Source organism: Haliotis rubra, unplaced genomic scaffold (genome assembly GCF_003918875.1).
Source record: "Haliotis rubra isolate DU_JTF1 unplaced genomic scaffold, ASM391887v1 Scf57, whole genome shotgun sequence".
In the NCBI taxonomy this organism is placed as follows: domain Eukaryota; kingdom Metazoa; phylum Mollusca; class Gastropoda; order Lepetellida; family Haliotidae; genus Haliotis; species Haliotis rubra.
The window spans coordinates 1,140,259-1,153,981 of record NW_025767268.1 but is presented as its reverse complement, the minus strand read 5'-3'; the positions used below and the strand labels follow the sequence as shown (position 1 = coordinate 1,153,981).

At 39.2% G+C, this 13,723-nt stretch overlaps 2 protein-coding genes across 3 annotated transcripts in view; both read left to right on the top strand.

Annotated features, from left to right (window-relative positions):
* LOC124254250 (calcium-transporting ATPase type 2C member 1-like) overlaps positions 1 to 2,937 on the top strand; it is a 45,738-nt gene extending 42,801 nt beyond the window's left edge. Inside the window, exons 21-24 of the mRNA XM_046688165.1 lie at positions 30 to 177; positions 645 to 740; positions 958 to 1,099; positions 2,118 to 2,937. Coding sequence (XP_046544121.1) covers positions 30 to 177; positions 645 to 740; positions 958 to 1,099; positions 2,118 to 2,251 — 520 coding nt within the window. The 3' untranslated portion in view covers positions 2,252 to 2,937. The remainder of the gene's footprint in view (positions 1 to 29; positions 178 to 644; positions 741 to 957; positions 1,100 to 2,117) is intronic.
* Positions 2,938 to 13,171: 10,234 nt separating this feature from the next.
* Positions 13,172 to 13,723, top strand: part of LOC124254242 (glutathione synthetase-like) — a 37,452-nt gene continuing 36,900 nt past the window's right edge. Inside the window, exon 1 of one of the 2 annotated variants that reach the window (XM_046688148.1) lies at positions 13,172 to 13,252. The gene's annotated coding sequence lies outside the window, so the exon portion shown is untranslated. Of the gene's footprint in view, positions 13,265 to 13,723 lie in introns of both variants that reach the window. The other variant, XM_046688149.1, reaches the window with a different exon arrangement.

The following is a 13,723-nucleotide window of genomic DNA, read 5'->3' as shown; positions in this document are numbered from 1 at the left end:
TCAAATAATGAACCAGCATTGTTTTTCAGTTTGGGTGTGGAGCCTGTTGATCATGATGTGATACGAAAACCCCCGCGCCGCGTGCAGGACCCCATCATAACACGAGGACTCATAGCTCAGATCCTCGTGTCTGCATTTATCATTGTCAGCGGAACATTATGGGTATTTTGGAGAGAGGTATGTATATGCTGACATTATGATTCGTGATTAGTCCTAGTCAATCTGCAGTGGGGGCGGTGGGGTAGCCTAGTAGTTAAAAGCGTTGACTCGTAACGCCGAAGACCCGGGTTCGATTCCCCACATGGGTACAATGTGTGAAGCCCATTTCTGGTGTCCCCCGCTGTGATATTGCTGGAATATTGTTAAAAGCAGCGTAAAACTAAACTCACTCACTCACTCTGCAGTGAAGGGGATTCAGTATCATCACTGGCTACTAAATTCTTGTTATATAAATGATTTATAAGACAGGTACGCAGAAAACAACTGATTCCCTTGGATAACATGGAAGAATGGACAAATAACAAATAACGAAGGAACTATCAGCTGATTACGCCCATGAGGTGAATGTCCAGACCTCCATCACTTAGGGCACGTCAGGCTGACACATTGTGACACACCTTAACGGACATTGATGACTGTTTCAGATGAGTGATAACAAGATCACACCGAGAGATACAACCATGACCTTCACATGTTTTGTATTCTTTGATATGTTCAACGCACTCAGCTGTAGATCACAGGTATGTTGTAACCAAAGGTTCAATATTTTTATGTATTTTGAGTAAATCATCATCATCATCATCATCATCATCATCATCATCATCATCATCATCACTGATTGCAACATGGTAACCTGAAACAATTATTAAGAAATTTGTTTTCATATATTATCCTTATGACATTGCACCAATGTTGCTTTGGTAGAAAAATGAATGCCTTTCTTTACATTTGTTTCAGACAAAGTCTATATTTCAAGTTGGATTTTTAACCAACAAAGTTTTTCTGGTCGCTGTGGGAGGTTCTATTATTGGTCAGCTGTTGGTTATCTATTTCCCGCCTCTACAGGCTGTGTTTCAAACTGAGGCTCTGCATGCGACAGGTGAGAGAAATTTTGAACTTAAGATAACACAAGTCTTAGGTCACAATGCCTCATTGAGGAGCCAAGGTAGGAATGTCTCCCAGCAATCCATGCCTCTTGTAAGAGGCGACTAAGTGGATCATGTGGCCAGGCTTGATGACTTCACAACCTTCCTGTGTGAGTTGTTGCTCATTATATCAATCACTGATTGCCTTAGTATTGACAGCACTAAACACCCTGTGAGGATTCAGGATAAGAAAAGGTCCCTAGTACTCCATGCTTGTTGACAGAAGCATCTAAAATGTTGATCAGTTGGGTACAATGTCGGACCTGGTTGATATGTATCATTACATCTCAACTCCATGGACCATTCTTTGTGTTATCATCACAATTTTAATAGGTCCTGGCTCAATTATTTACAAGCCGCCATTACATAGTTGATATTGACTTCGGTCTTGAAGCAGTTGCTTGTTTCCTTAATGTTCCCGTCCACTGGAAAATATACTTCCCATCAAAAGTTACTTACTGAAAACACTCACTATATGTTATGTAGATACATGTGGTTACATCGAAGATTGATTTGTCCACTAACTTGGGGGAACCAACTGCAAACCTTATGCAGATGAATTACATGAGGATCCTGCATCAAATTGCTGAAAAGCATGTTCAAATATCATGCATTACACAGCTGCGTTTTGGTGTAAAGTTTTAAGAATTCGCCAATTTTCACTGAGTTTTATCATTTCTTGAACTCATGACAATATTCTTTTCAACTGTCCGAATTTGTTTTACAATACATCAGTTCATGTATAAACAGTACCTTTAAACAGTTTGGAATATTTTGCTAAATTTAGTTTAGAAAAGTTGCCTGAAGTAAGTGGCTATATTTACACTAGTGAGTCTAAACTGTTAATGGGAAGTATATGTATGCCCCCACTAACTTGCTGTTATTTGTAGTAAATTACATTTTTCCCTATTGAGAGTTATCAATCTACTGCTGGGGTTTCTTTATTTAATTATTTGTTTATTCATGTTTCAGATTTCCTCTTCTTGATAGCACTCACATCAAGTGTGTTCGTTGTGTCTGAGATAAGAAAATTTGTTCAACGCGCCCAGCTGAAAAAACAGCGGTTAAAACAAGAGAAAAGCTATTATATGGACAGTTTTGTATAGTAGACCAAAGATGTGTTTGTTGTATTTATTCATGAAGAGCACACACTGCTGCAGTGTTTGTGGCACACACTTCTCCACACATGGGAGCTTCACAGGGATGGAAGTAGTCGATATGACACATTTATGAACATATTTCTCATCTTACCTCACCTGTACACAAGAGTTTTGTGACTTTCTCAACACGAGAAGACATTGTCAATGTACAAAGGATATTGTCAGCGAAACAAAGATATTGTCAACATGAGTATATTGTCAGCATGTTGACAAATCAAGGAAAGAAACCACTATGGACAAGTTGTTGGAACAGCACTGGAACAAAGGATCTGAGCAAATTCAAATCCACTTGTGTTGGTTTTAATGTTAGTCTTGTGAATCTATTGCCCAAACATGTTGGTTGAAGTGGATATGTTTGGGAACTTCGTTTATGGATCAGAGGAGACGTGGACATAAGGTGCTGCTGGGTTATGCAGAGTTGTGGCCCTTGGGTCTAATCTTACAGTCACTGATAGTGATTAACCTGTTGGCTTCAATTAGGGCTTTAATTCTGGTCAAATCCATCCTCGCTAATCTCCAGGGTATACATTACGATCACTCTCCCCTATACCCTAAATGCATCCGAAGCTTGGCCCGATAATTATATTACCTCCCTTTGCTGGCTCCGCATTTTCACAGTAGCCAATAAGCTAAGCCGCCGTTACATCCGAGCTTGCCAGTGTCAACAAAGATAGCAGTCGCAGTCGCGAAGATTTGTTCGCAGTGCCACTCAGATGTTTGGGGAAATCATACAGACAAATTGACAGATCTGAAACTTTAAAATATATATATGAAAGAACTGCTTCTACCTCTTTCAGAGTACCTCTGTCAGTTGTGTTGCCAAGTTTAAACAGTTAAGAAGCGAAAGTGAGTTGTGATTGGTTCACTCAACTTCCCAGAGTAGACACCTGATTGGATAAAAAGCCAGCAAAGGGAGGTAATAAAATCATCGGGCCAAGCCGTGGATGCATCCAGGGTATAGTGGAGAGTGATCGTAACGTATACCCTGGAGATTATCGAGGGTGGGTCAAGTCATGATATATCTGAAATACTTTTCACTTTCTTCTTTGCTAATGCAGATTGTACGTCAGATATGATTGTACTTGCGACCTCGTTGTAGGCGGCAGATGATTGTTGGCTGTGACAGGGCTAGTCAGCATGTGTATTTTATGGCTACATACTACATACAAGTAATTTTGGTTAGGCAATATTGACTGAAATCTATTTAAAATGTTATAAATTTATTTGCCAAGATGCTGTTAATGTGTCACAAAAATTGAAGATATATCTGTTATGAACATGGGTGTTTTATTTATATGCAGAAACAAATGTATATATTTACTTTTGAGTGCTCAGAAATAATGCTGTAGCAGTTATAATGTTTGTAATAAAAACACATTTATTAAGATGTTTTTGTTTCTAATCAGTCAGAAATTTAATTTTGTTTAATCATTTTATTTTTTGTTTAATCATTTTATGTTTTGTAATCGTTTGTGAAGATAGTGAAAGCTGTAAACCAAGAAATCTGAAAAGTGCCAACGTTGTTCATGTCTCCTTCCTATGCTGTCAATGCTTAAGACTTTAGAGCAGTCACTAGATTTCTTCCATTTAGTTTAGTAGGAAAGTTTTAGCGATTGTTATTATGCCATGGAAACACTTCATACAAGTGTCCCATCAATGTGTATTGTTTTACCGAGCTGATATCACTTATTAGTTACGAGTAGAGTTTAACTTTAGTTCTTTTCTGGAAGTTTGCATTTTAATCGTGGTATGGCATTATAGGTAGTGTTTATGGTTTATGTTGTACAGAAGAACTGGGATAATGATAACTCTGTATTAACAGTCTGAATGAAGTGTCCAAGACATTCCTGAATGGTTTTTGTGTGGTGTCCAGCAACACTAAGTGTCACAATGTCTCTAATCAAATTAACCAGGAAATATGTTCCATGTATTGGTGGGAATAAACTATTTATTACATGTACAGATGAATACTGTAAGTATCTCTATGAAGTGTAGTGACTAAGATTTCTGTTTTAAATCAATAGAGCAATGTGAGTTTCATGATTTTCTTCTGAATTGAACTTACACAAGTAAAGTACTAAAATTTAAATAAATCTGAATTTAACAGACCAAGTACGAAAAATTCAGTGCTACGACACAGGCCATTTCTTTTTCAATCGAGGCTTTGGGGAAGCCTAGTGGTTAAAGCGTTCGCTTGTCACACCAAAAACCTGGGTTCAATTCCCCACATGGGTACAATGTGTGAAGCCCATTTATGGTGTCCCCTGCAGTGATATTGCTGAAAGTGGTGTAAAACCAAACTCACTCACTCTTTTTCAGTCATCAAATGGTGGAAAGCACTGATATCAGCCAACTAATCAAGTTGCTATCGTTATCAGATTAAGCAACAACGTGAAAAGTCTGATTGTCGTACATGATCTGTATGTCCAGAATTGTAGACTTTAACAATAATTTTAGCTGCACTGAGATAACATGGGAAGCATCTGGAAATACTCATTGTCTATTGGTCAATTTTAGTCAGTACATCATGGGTTTGTATGCTCTATGTTCCTTTATCTCCTGGGAACATGTGACTGCAATGCTGGGTAGTAGGTGTGTTTTTGATGAGCCAATGGAATTAAGATGTTTTCTTGTCAAAGAAATTAATGAGCCATTCAACTTTGTGTGAGACCTACTGTTGACATATATTGAAGCAATGTATCTGTAGATTTACGCAAGAAAGGGGTATATGTTGAGAAATATTGGTGACATATTAATCTGAGAAGTCTTTGGTATGGATGGACATTCATTTGTTTCCCTCCTGGTTAAACCAGGCCATGGCTTGATAGTGACTCCACAGCAAAGCATCCTTAGGTGATGAAGAAAGCAGCATGGGAAGTATTGCCGATGGGGATGAATGTGATATGTTTCTATTTTTGAAGTTAGCCATCCGGCTCATCAATCACAAACACAATATTAAAGAAAGGTCTGCCTTTGTCCACTCATTGCATAAAAATATATATAAGTTTATCACAAAATGCAAGTAATGTCATAATGTTTTCAATCCATTGATACCATAAAATACACTTAGTTTCCATGCATTGTTTGTGTTAGAACTTTTCAAGTTATTGATGTTATGATTAATGGATAATACATCCTTTCTCTGTGCTAAGATACAAACTCCTTAAATTGTCACACAAAGGGCAGATCAGCAGGAATGTCCTTTGTTTTTGATAACTTTTGTAAATACATGGGACAAGGGTAGGGTGGCCGTGAGACTGAAGTTGTTTGTTGGTCCTGTAAGGGTTAACTATGTTGTGATACCATTCATATCTGAAGAGTAACATCAGAAGACTCGACATAAAACTGTGTCCCTCGTCTCAAGAAGGGGCTGCATGCCATCATCAAAACCATGGGTCAGGTCCCTATCAAAACGTATGTGGCTTGTTACCTCTTGTATATACTGTGAGAATATACTATTTTCAATTTATTTTCATACATTATGTCAAGATTATTTATGCATTTAAGATTTTGTCACATGACCTTATGGTGCGATACATATATATCATGGCACTAATTGTCATGATTCACAGATACTACAGCAGTGAATGTTATCTTTCTGTGAGTTGCATTATTTCAAAGTTTTGCAGTGCATCGAACAGGAGTTTGTTGCTATAACAATGTTATGTGTGTTACTATACTTCCCAGTCCAAAACTAAGAAACATAAAGATTACTTGCTATTATTCATATTCTTCCTCACTCAAAGGTTTTCAGTTGATGACAACAGTTTGCAAGCGTTTTTCAAATACTGTCGTCTGATGTTAAGACTTGAAACCCATCATTCCTCAATCATGCCAAAGCATCAAGCAAACTTTTCTATTGGAATTCTTATGTACACTGTGAACTAAATGTATCATGCTAAACTACACAGACACGTATTAACCAGATTTTAATGGTGATTGTCTGATATCATTACAATTTTGTTCATTTAAATTCTGCTCAATAGTTATGAATAAACTCAAGAAATGCTCAAAGAAAGATCACAAAGAAAACATTATCCTGGAAGTTAAACATTTTGAATGACAACTTTGTGAATGTTGGAGGTTGTGACCATGGGGTCTGCCTGTATGGGGATGCAGCCTTGTGTTGTATAGTTGATGTTACTCTCCACTGACAGATGAAGGGAGGTAACTCTGTGGGCAAGTTTTATACTCTAATGGTTATGTAGTACCCTCTACAATATCTTTATAATCATTTTATTTCACACTGTCATTGTACTAGTATTTGGTATGGTAGTGTACATTGACTGCCACTTGATGCCTGCTCAGTGGAACCTTTGTTGAATACTCTTTACCTGTTTGTAGGTGGTGTAGCAGTGTTTAGTCTTTACTTTTCTCTTGTTCTTGGAAAACAGTTTCTTTATGCATTAAGTAATGTGTGAACTAATCATTTGACCGGAACCTGGTTTCCTCATATTCCTGTTCATGTTTTCTCTGTCCTTGTCACCTTGACATATGTGAGGCAGTGTGATTTGGGCACATTCATGTGTAAACGTCACAGTGTGTATGGGGCACCTTGGCTGTTTGAGGCAGGGCACACGAGGCATCTTTCCTTTGTGTAGCAGTGTGATTTGGGCACCTTCATGTATAAACCTGGCAGTGTGAAAGATTTGTTCTTGTCAAGCGGTGTAAATGGGCATTTTGCCTGCAAGTAACTGTGTGAAAAGAGCACCCTGAGTGTTTGAGTAAATGTGGCTCCTTTACTGCAAATAGCAGTGTAAAACAGAGTGTCTAGCCTGTGTGAGGCAGTGTAAATGGAGCACTTTGTTTGTGAGAAGCAGTGTAAATGGGGCACCGGCCTGTGTGTAGCAGTGAGAAAAGGGGCACATTGCCTGTGTGTAGCTGTGTGAAAATTGGCACCTTGCCTGTGTTTGGCAGTGTAAATGTGGCACATTGCCTGTGTTGGCAGTGTAAATGTGGCACATTGCCTGTGCTGGCAGTGTAAATGTGGCACATTGCCTGTGCTGGCAGTGTAAATGTGGCACATTGCCTGTGTTGGCAGTGTAAATGTGGCACATTGCCTGTGCTGGCAGTGTAAATGTGGCACATTGCCTGTGCTGGCAGTGTAAATGTGGCACATTGCCTGTGTTGGCAGTGTAAATGTGGCACATTGCCTGTGTTGGCAGTGTAAATGTGGCACATTGCCTGTGTTGGCAGTGTAAATGTGGCACATTGCCTGTGTTGGCAGTGTAAATGTGGCACATTGCCTGTGTTTGGCAGTGTAAATGTGCCACCTTCCTTCTGTTAGTGTAAATGTGGCACCTTGCCTGTGTTTGGCAGTGTATAACAGAGTATTTAGCCTGTATTTGCCAGTGTAAATGGGGCACCTTGCCTCTGTTGGTATAAATGTGGCACCTTGCCTTTGCTGGACAGTGTGTATGGGTGAACAAGCACTGAGGTTAGGGATGAGAGGTGGGGAGGTCTAGTCTAGATCTGTATGGGGACACCTTGCCTATATAATACAGTTTGAATGGGGCACTTTGAGCACTTGTCTGAGACAGTATGGCTAGTGACACATTGTCTGTGTGAGAAATTATAACAGTTTACGTAGGAAGTGTGGGTGGCTGTGCTGGTGAGTGTTTAAATGGGAAGGCATATATGAAATTGTGCAGCAGTTGCATTATGAAAGAACTATTTTTCCAGTTAGCACGTAGAACCGATGTAATGTCACACAGTTTTATCTATGTCTCTGTTGTGTGTATATCAGTTTTTAAGATATTAATTTATACATACATATATATATTTATATGTTTCCTCTAATGTCAATAGAAACTGAAGAATTTCATGTTGAATTATTGTATATACATGTGACAAAATAAAATAGCAAATTCAAGTACTTGCTTGTTGTAATATGTTGCGTATATCTTGGATTGGGTTTAGGGGGCTTCGGATGGATATTTTGGGGCAGGTATAATGGCCTTTATTGTATTCAGTGAGTTATTTTTGTATATGTGATAAGATTGGTCAGTAGCACCTGTGAGTGCTTCTAATGGTAGTTATGTGACTAACGGGTGGCCAGGACTGCTAACTTGGTTGGTGATCATATCTCAATTACCTAGCTCGATGTGCATGCTGTTGATCACTGGATTATCTGCCCTTGGATCCCCGCCAGTCATCAAGCAAGAACCCCAAGCATGATTTGCTGCGGAAATTTTGTAGCTGGAGTTCCTTGGGTGAATATATGTAATGGAAGGAATAACAGATGAACATATGATCATGACTGATGCATGGAGTGAGTGTGCTTTGTTTAAAGCAACTTTTAGCAATATTACGGTAATGACACTAGAAATGGGCTTCACACACTACACCCATGTTGAACCCATGAAGGCGTTAACACCCTAGGCTATCCGACCACCCTTGAAATCATTTTATGATGCAGTGACATTGATGACTGCAGGTCCTGCTGCTCAGAACGATACGACCAGAGCCATGTCCCACAAAGTGATCTTAGGACTATTACCATCCTGAATCCCTTTATGGAATGGAACCTGGGTGGCCCTTGTGTTCATCTAACTGGCTTATGCTGTGCCGAATGCATTCCTCCGGGGTGTACCAAAAATCTGAGATCATGGGTTCGAATCCCAGATCCAGCAACATACTTGTGCTGGTGGGTTTTACAATGTGATGAACCTTGAACTTGAAGTCCCGGATCACCACTAGCTTTCATCACATATCAACTGACAGGTCACCAACTGACATACCTTGATATAACACACATACTGTTCATATCCTCATTGAACCAAATTCGCTGGTTCAATGTGACCACAGATCAGTGATTGAATACAGGTCAGAGGCAGAGGCAGATTTGAGCTGCAAATCCCTTGGATTACACTTTATAATTTGAAAAGAGCATAATATGTGGGGAGATTCTGGTTTTACGTTATTTGTTAACTGTCCATCCCCACACCCCAAGAAAGTTAAAAAAACAAAAAAAAAACAAAAAAAAACAAACCCACACACCTCCCCCCACAAAAAACACACACAAAAAAACAAAAAAAACAACCCAATAAAACAAAAAAAACCCCATAAAAACCTAACAAAACAAAACAAACAAACCAAAAACCCAAATCAAAACAAACAAACAACAACAAAAAAAACCCAACCAAACCCACCAATCCACTATCTACATACATATGTAGGAGAACATATATATACTGGCCACATGAAGAAACTGTGCACACAGAAAATATAAAGATAGGCAGACAGCGTCTTTATACATAAATAAAGGTGTGAACAAAGCAAGTATTGGAGACAATCAAACGCTCATGCAGGTGCCAGGCGACGTGACGTCATTGATGGTGCCTGTGGACTTGCAATGTGTTACTGCACGTGCAGCCTGTGCAGCTGCACACAACATGTCACTGTCGAAAGCTTGGTCATTCAAACGTTCACAAATTCACATGAGAAGTCACATGCACATCATGCCAAGACTAACATCTGCTCAACGTCATGAAGCCATTGGAATGGTTCGAGCAGGCATGAGCCAACAACAGGTGACAGCACATTTCCAATGCCATCGTAACACGATATCTGCATTGGTCAGGCATTATCAAAACAGTAATGACGTCGCCGACCACCCACGTTCTGGGTGTCCCCGAGTAACGACGCCAAGACAGGACAGATGGATTCGGGTGTCTCATCTCAGACACAGGTTCCAGACGGCAGTGACCACGTCCCAAACCATTCCCCAGGCCTTCAATGCTCACTTGGTAGCCTCTATGCGTCGTCGATGCGCTGCTATTCTTCACGCGCATGATGGTCAAACCCGTGATTGACTTTGTGACTTCGACGTATGACCCCCTACTCAATTTTGAACTTCTGACGTCATCGTTACGGATATTGTTCATGTTCTTTTGACATGTTCTTATGGCCCGATACTTCAGCTTATAAAGTGTCTACATCATGTCGTCATTTCTGTGTTGTATTCCAATTCTGAAGGAATATGCTGTGCGCACAGTTTCTTTATGTGGCTAGTACTACAATTATTTGGTTCTATAAGGTGTGCGTTTGTTTTTATCATGAAGAGTGACTACGAATGAAAAGGTTACTTTTGCACCTTAAATTAAGGTCAGTCAGGTAATGGAGTGAGTTGAGTTTTACGCCGCACTCAGCAATATTCCAGCTATATGGCGGCGGTCTGTAAATAACGAGTCTGGACAGAAAATCCAGTGATCAACAGCATGAGCATCGATCTGCGCAATTGGGAACCGATGACATGTGTCAACCAAGTCAGCGAGCCTGACCACCCGATCCCGTTAGTCGCCTCTTACAACAAGCATAGTCGCCTTTTGTGGCAAGAATGGGTTGCTGAAGACCTATTCTATCCCGGATCTTCACGGGTCGTCAGGTAATGGAAACGTAACTCCTGTGAATGTTTCGATGAGGCTGGTGAAACATGCGACAACATGACAGTCTGATGACTAAACAATTAATCATACTCATATCAATGGTTGTTTATCGAACAGGAAGGCGATACGAAGGCATAAAGTAGCTGAAATATTGCCCTCAGTATTTGCATCCATAAGTATCACGTAGTGCCTACATTATCCTCGAAATGAATGGTCCTCGATTACTGTATATGAAATGGAAATGTTTCTGACTGTCACATCTCATATTGACTATATTATTCATGCGTTATTCCTATCATGTAACCACGCACCAGCTCGACGTTTGGAGAAAAGCGCCATCTGCTGGTATATTTGTTTTGTCCCTTTCTTCTTGACACCGGTCGTGATAGTGACGTTCTGCTTAGTCGAGACAAAGTATGTATGTTTCTCTATGAATCTTCTTCAAATCTCTGTTACGAATGGATGTTTCTTTGATTGCTGTTTAACTCCGCACTCAGCAGTATTCCAGCTATATGACAACAGTCTGTAAATAATCGAGTCTGTGGACAAGACAATCCAGTGATCGACAGCATCGATCTACGCAATTGGGATACAGTGCCATGCGTCAACCAAGTCAGCGAGCCTGACCGCCCGATCTAGTCAGTCGCCGCTTACGACAAGCATGGGTTACTGAAGACCAATTCTAACCCGGGTCTTCTCGGGTTATTACGTATGAAGGCCACAGGCCCATATACATATGTTCCAAACAGGTATGAACGAAAATATAGGAAACAGTTTCTCAAAATGCATAGCATATATCTGTCTACCTGCATAGATTATCTTGCACTCCCAGTAAAATATATTAGTGGCATATACATCTAAAGCTGGACTGAAATTTTAATACCTATTTACTATTTTTCTAACTTTACTACCATTTCGTATGCATTATAGATGAAACGAGCTAGAATGGCAATGTCTTCAGTTTTCTTTTGGGATATTGCTAAAAGATATCATGTTAACTTGCAAATTGTAAGGCAAAAATCTTTATAATCCGGACATTTTAAAAAACCCGTTATATTCATCTTCTAAGTTTCTAATTTACATACAGGACAATTTCTTAGAGACAGGTCAATATAATGCCACCTTCTTTATTCCTTAAACGCAAGACACCAGCTCAGAATTTGATCAATAGTTTACTTTTTGATCAATTAATATTCCAAATGGGAAGATAGATACCCCTCTGGATCAAGAAGACTCTTCTATTCTGTATATAACTTATATCGTGGACTCTTTTCAAGAGGACATGTCCAAGTTTGGTCAAACATGTTGAGCAAGCGTTCTTTAAAAATGTGAATAAATGCGCACTGATTATGTATGGATTGGACAGATCAGTGAGTGAAATCATAAACATAATCTAAGTCACCGAGCCTGACCATCCAATACCCAGTTGCCTCTTACGACAAGCTGCGGGCCCAGTACATATTGCGTATATTGATGTTCATGCTGTTGATCACTGGATTGTCTGGTCCAGACTCGATTAGTGACAGCTAATCATATAGCTGGAATATTGCTGAGTGCGGCGTTAAACAACAAACAAACAAAAACAAAATACATACATGGCTTGTGGTACAATTGCAGTTGTTTTTTATAGCTTACGGGGCAGTTTGTCCGTTTGTTACACTATGACCTGAGGAACTTGCACGAGCGAATTGGAGCTTTAAAGAAAAAGACTATTGTTTGGGTTATTTTAATTATTCCTTTTTAAATTATTTTTTGGGGCTTACGATTTGTGGGATTTTACAACCGGGAATAGTGTGAGGGAGTGAGGCTGTACGCGGCACTTGGCAATACTCAGGCTATACCAGCTGTTGTCAGCAGAAATGGGGTTAACACATTATACTGTGGGAGAAATAGAATGATAGGTTCCCAGCCTTCTCCAAGTGATTTCACCACAAGGCTTACTCGTTGCCACCAATTGACATAAACTCAACTTTCAAAACTCTTGACTCAAGAGACATTAAAATAATGTTCTTGTTCTCGATTTGAAAACGGTTGTGTTTGTCGGCGTATTAATCGCCTGCATCACACTTTCCTTTGTATTCAATATATTCAATGAATATTCAATGAGGCAGGTGTGTATTTATGTAAATGATGTTAGTGGCCAATATAGTTAAATAATATAACTTGACGGTACTGAGATATCAGGTTTGTACATGCATATGATGATGATAATCCTTATAAACTGGATGATGAAGCACGACGTAGTTTATGACAGTATGTATTCAAATAGCCTGTCCTGACATCCGTTGTTGCCTTACGTTTCGGCTTAATGAACAAATACCTGTAACTTACATAAAAATAATAATATAGTCATACAACATTAACATAAGTATAGAGCGTAAATCTGTCATCGCGAGAGTTCACAAATCTATTTCAATCAAAATCTTGATCAAACCTGCACAATATTTTTAATAATGATTTTGTATATTGTTGTGAATTTTCACAGAGACAAGTGGCAAGTCTTGGATTTAACAAAAATAGCGGAGCTGCTTCTACCTGCTTTGAAGACGAATCCGAAGAGGTACAGTAGCTAGTGAATTATTGCTAATAGTATGCATGGAACATTATTAAGCATCTTTTATCACGTCTTCCCACGTCGTGGCATCTCTTTTATTCTTCTATACGCTGTTTCAGCTTTCTGGCGACACATATTTGTTTATTTTGCTGTTCTACTACGAGTCAAATCATCGTATTGAAATCTTGGCCCGGAAATGGACCTTAGATCATAACTATTCCATGTAAAACAGTTATCTGACTGTATACGTACTTGTGACTATTTATCCGAAAATATACAATCAATATTTCACTCGTTTAGAAATGTAGGTGTAACATACGAGGGGCGATCAAAAAGTATGTAGAGTCACCAAGAAAACGATACAAATGCAGGTATTTTTATGTTTTTTTTACACATAATCTGTCAAGCTCAAGCAATTTGGTTTTGCTATGTTCCAGTCTCACGATCCCCATTTTGTTTGACCTTTTGAAACGCAAA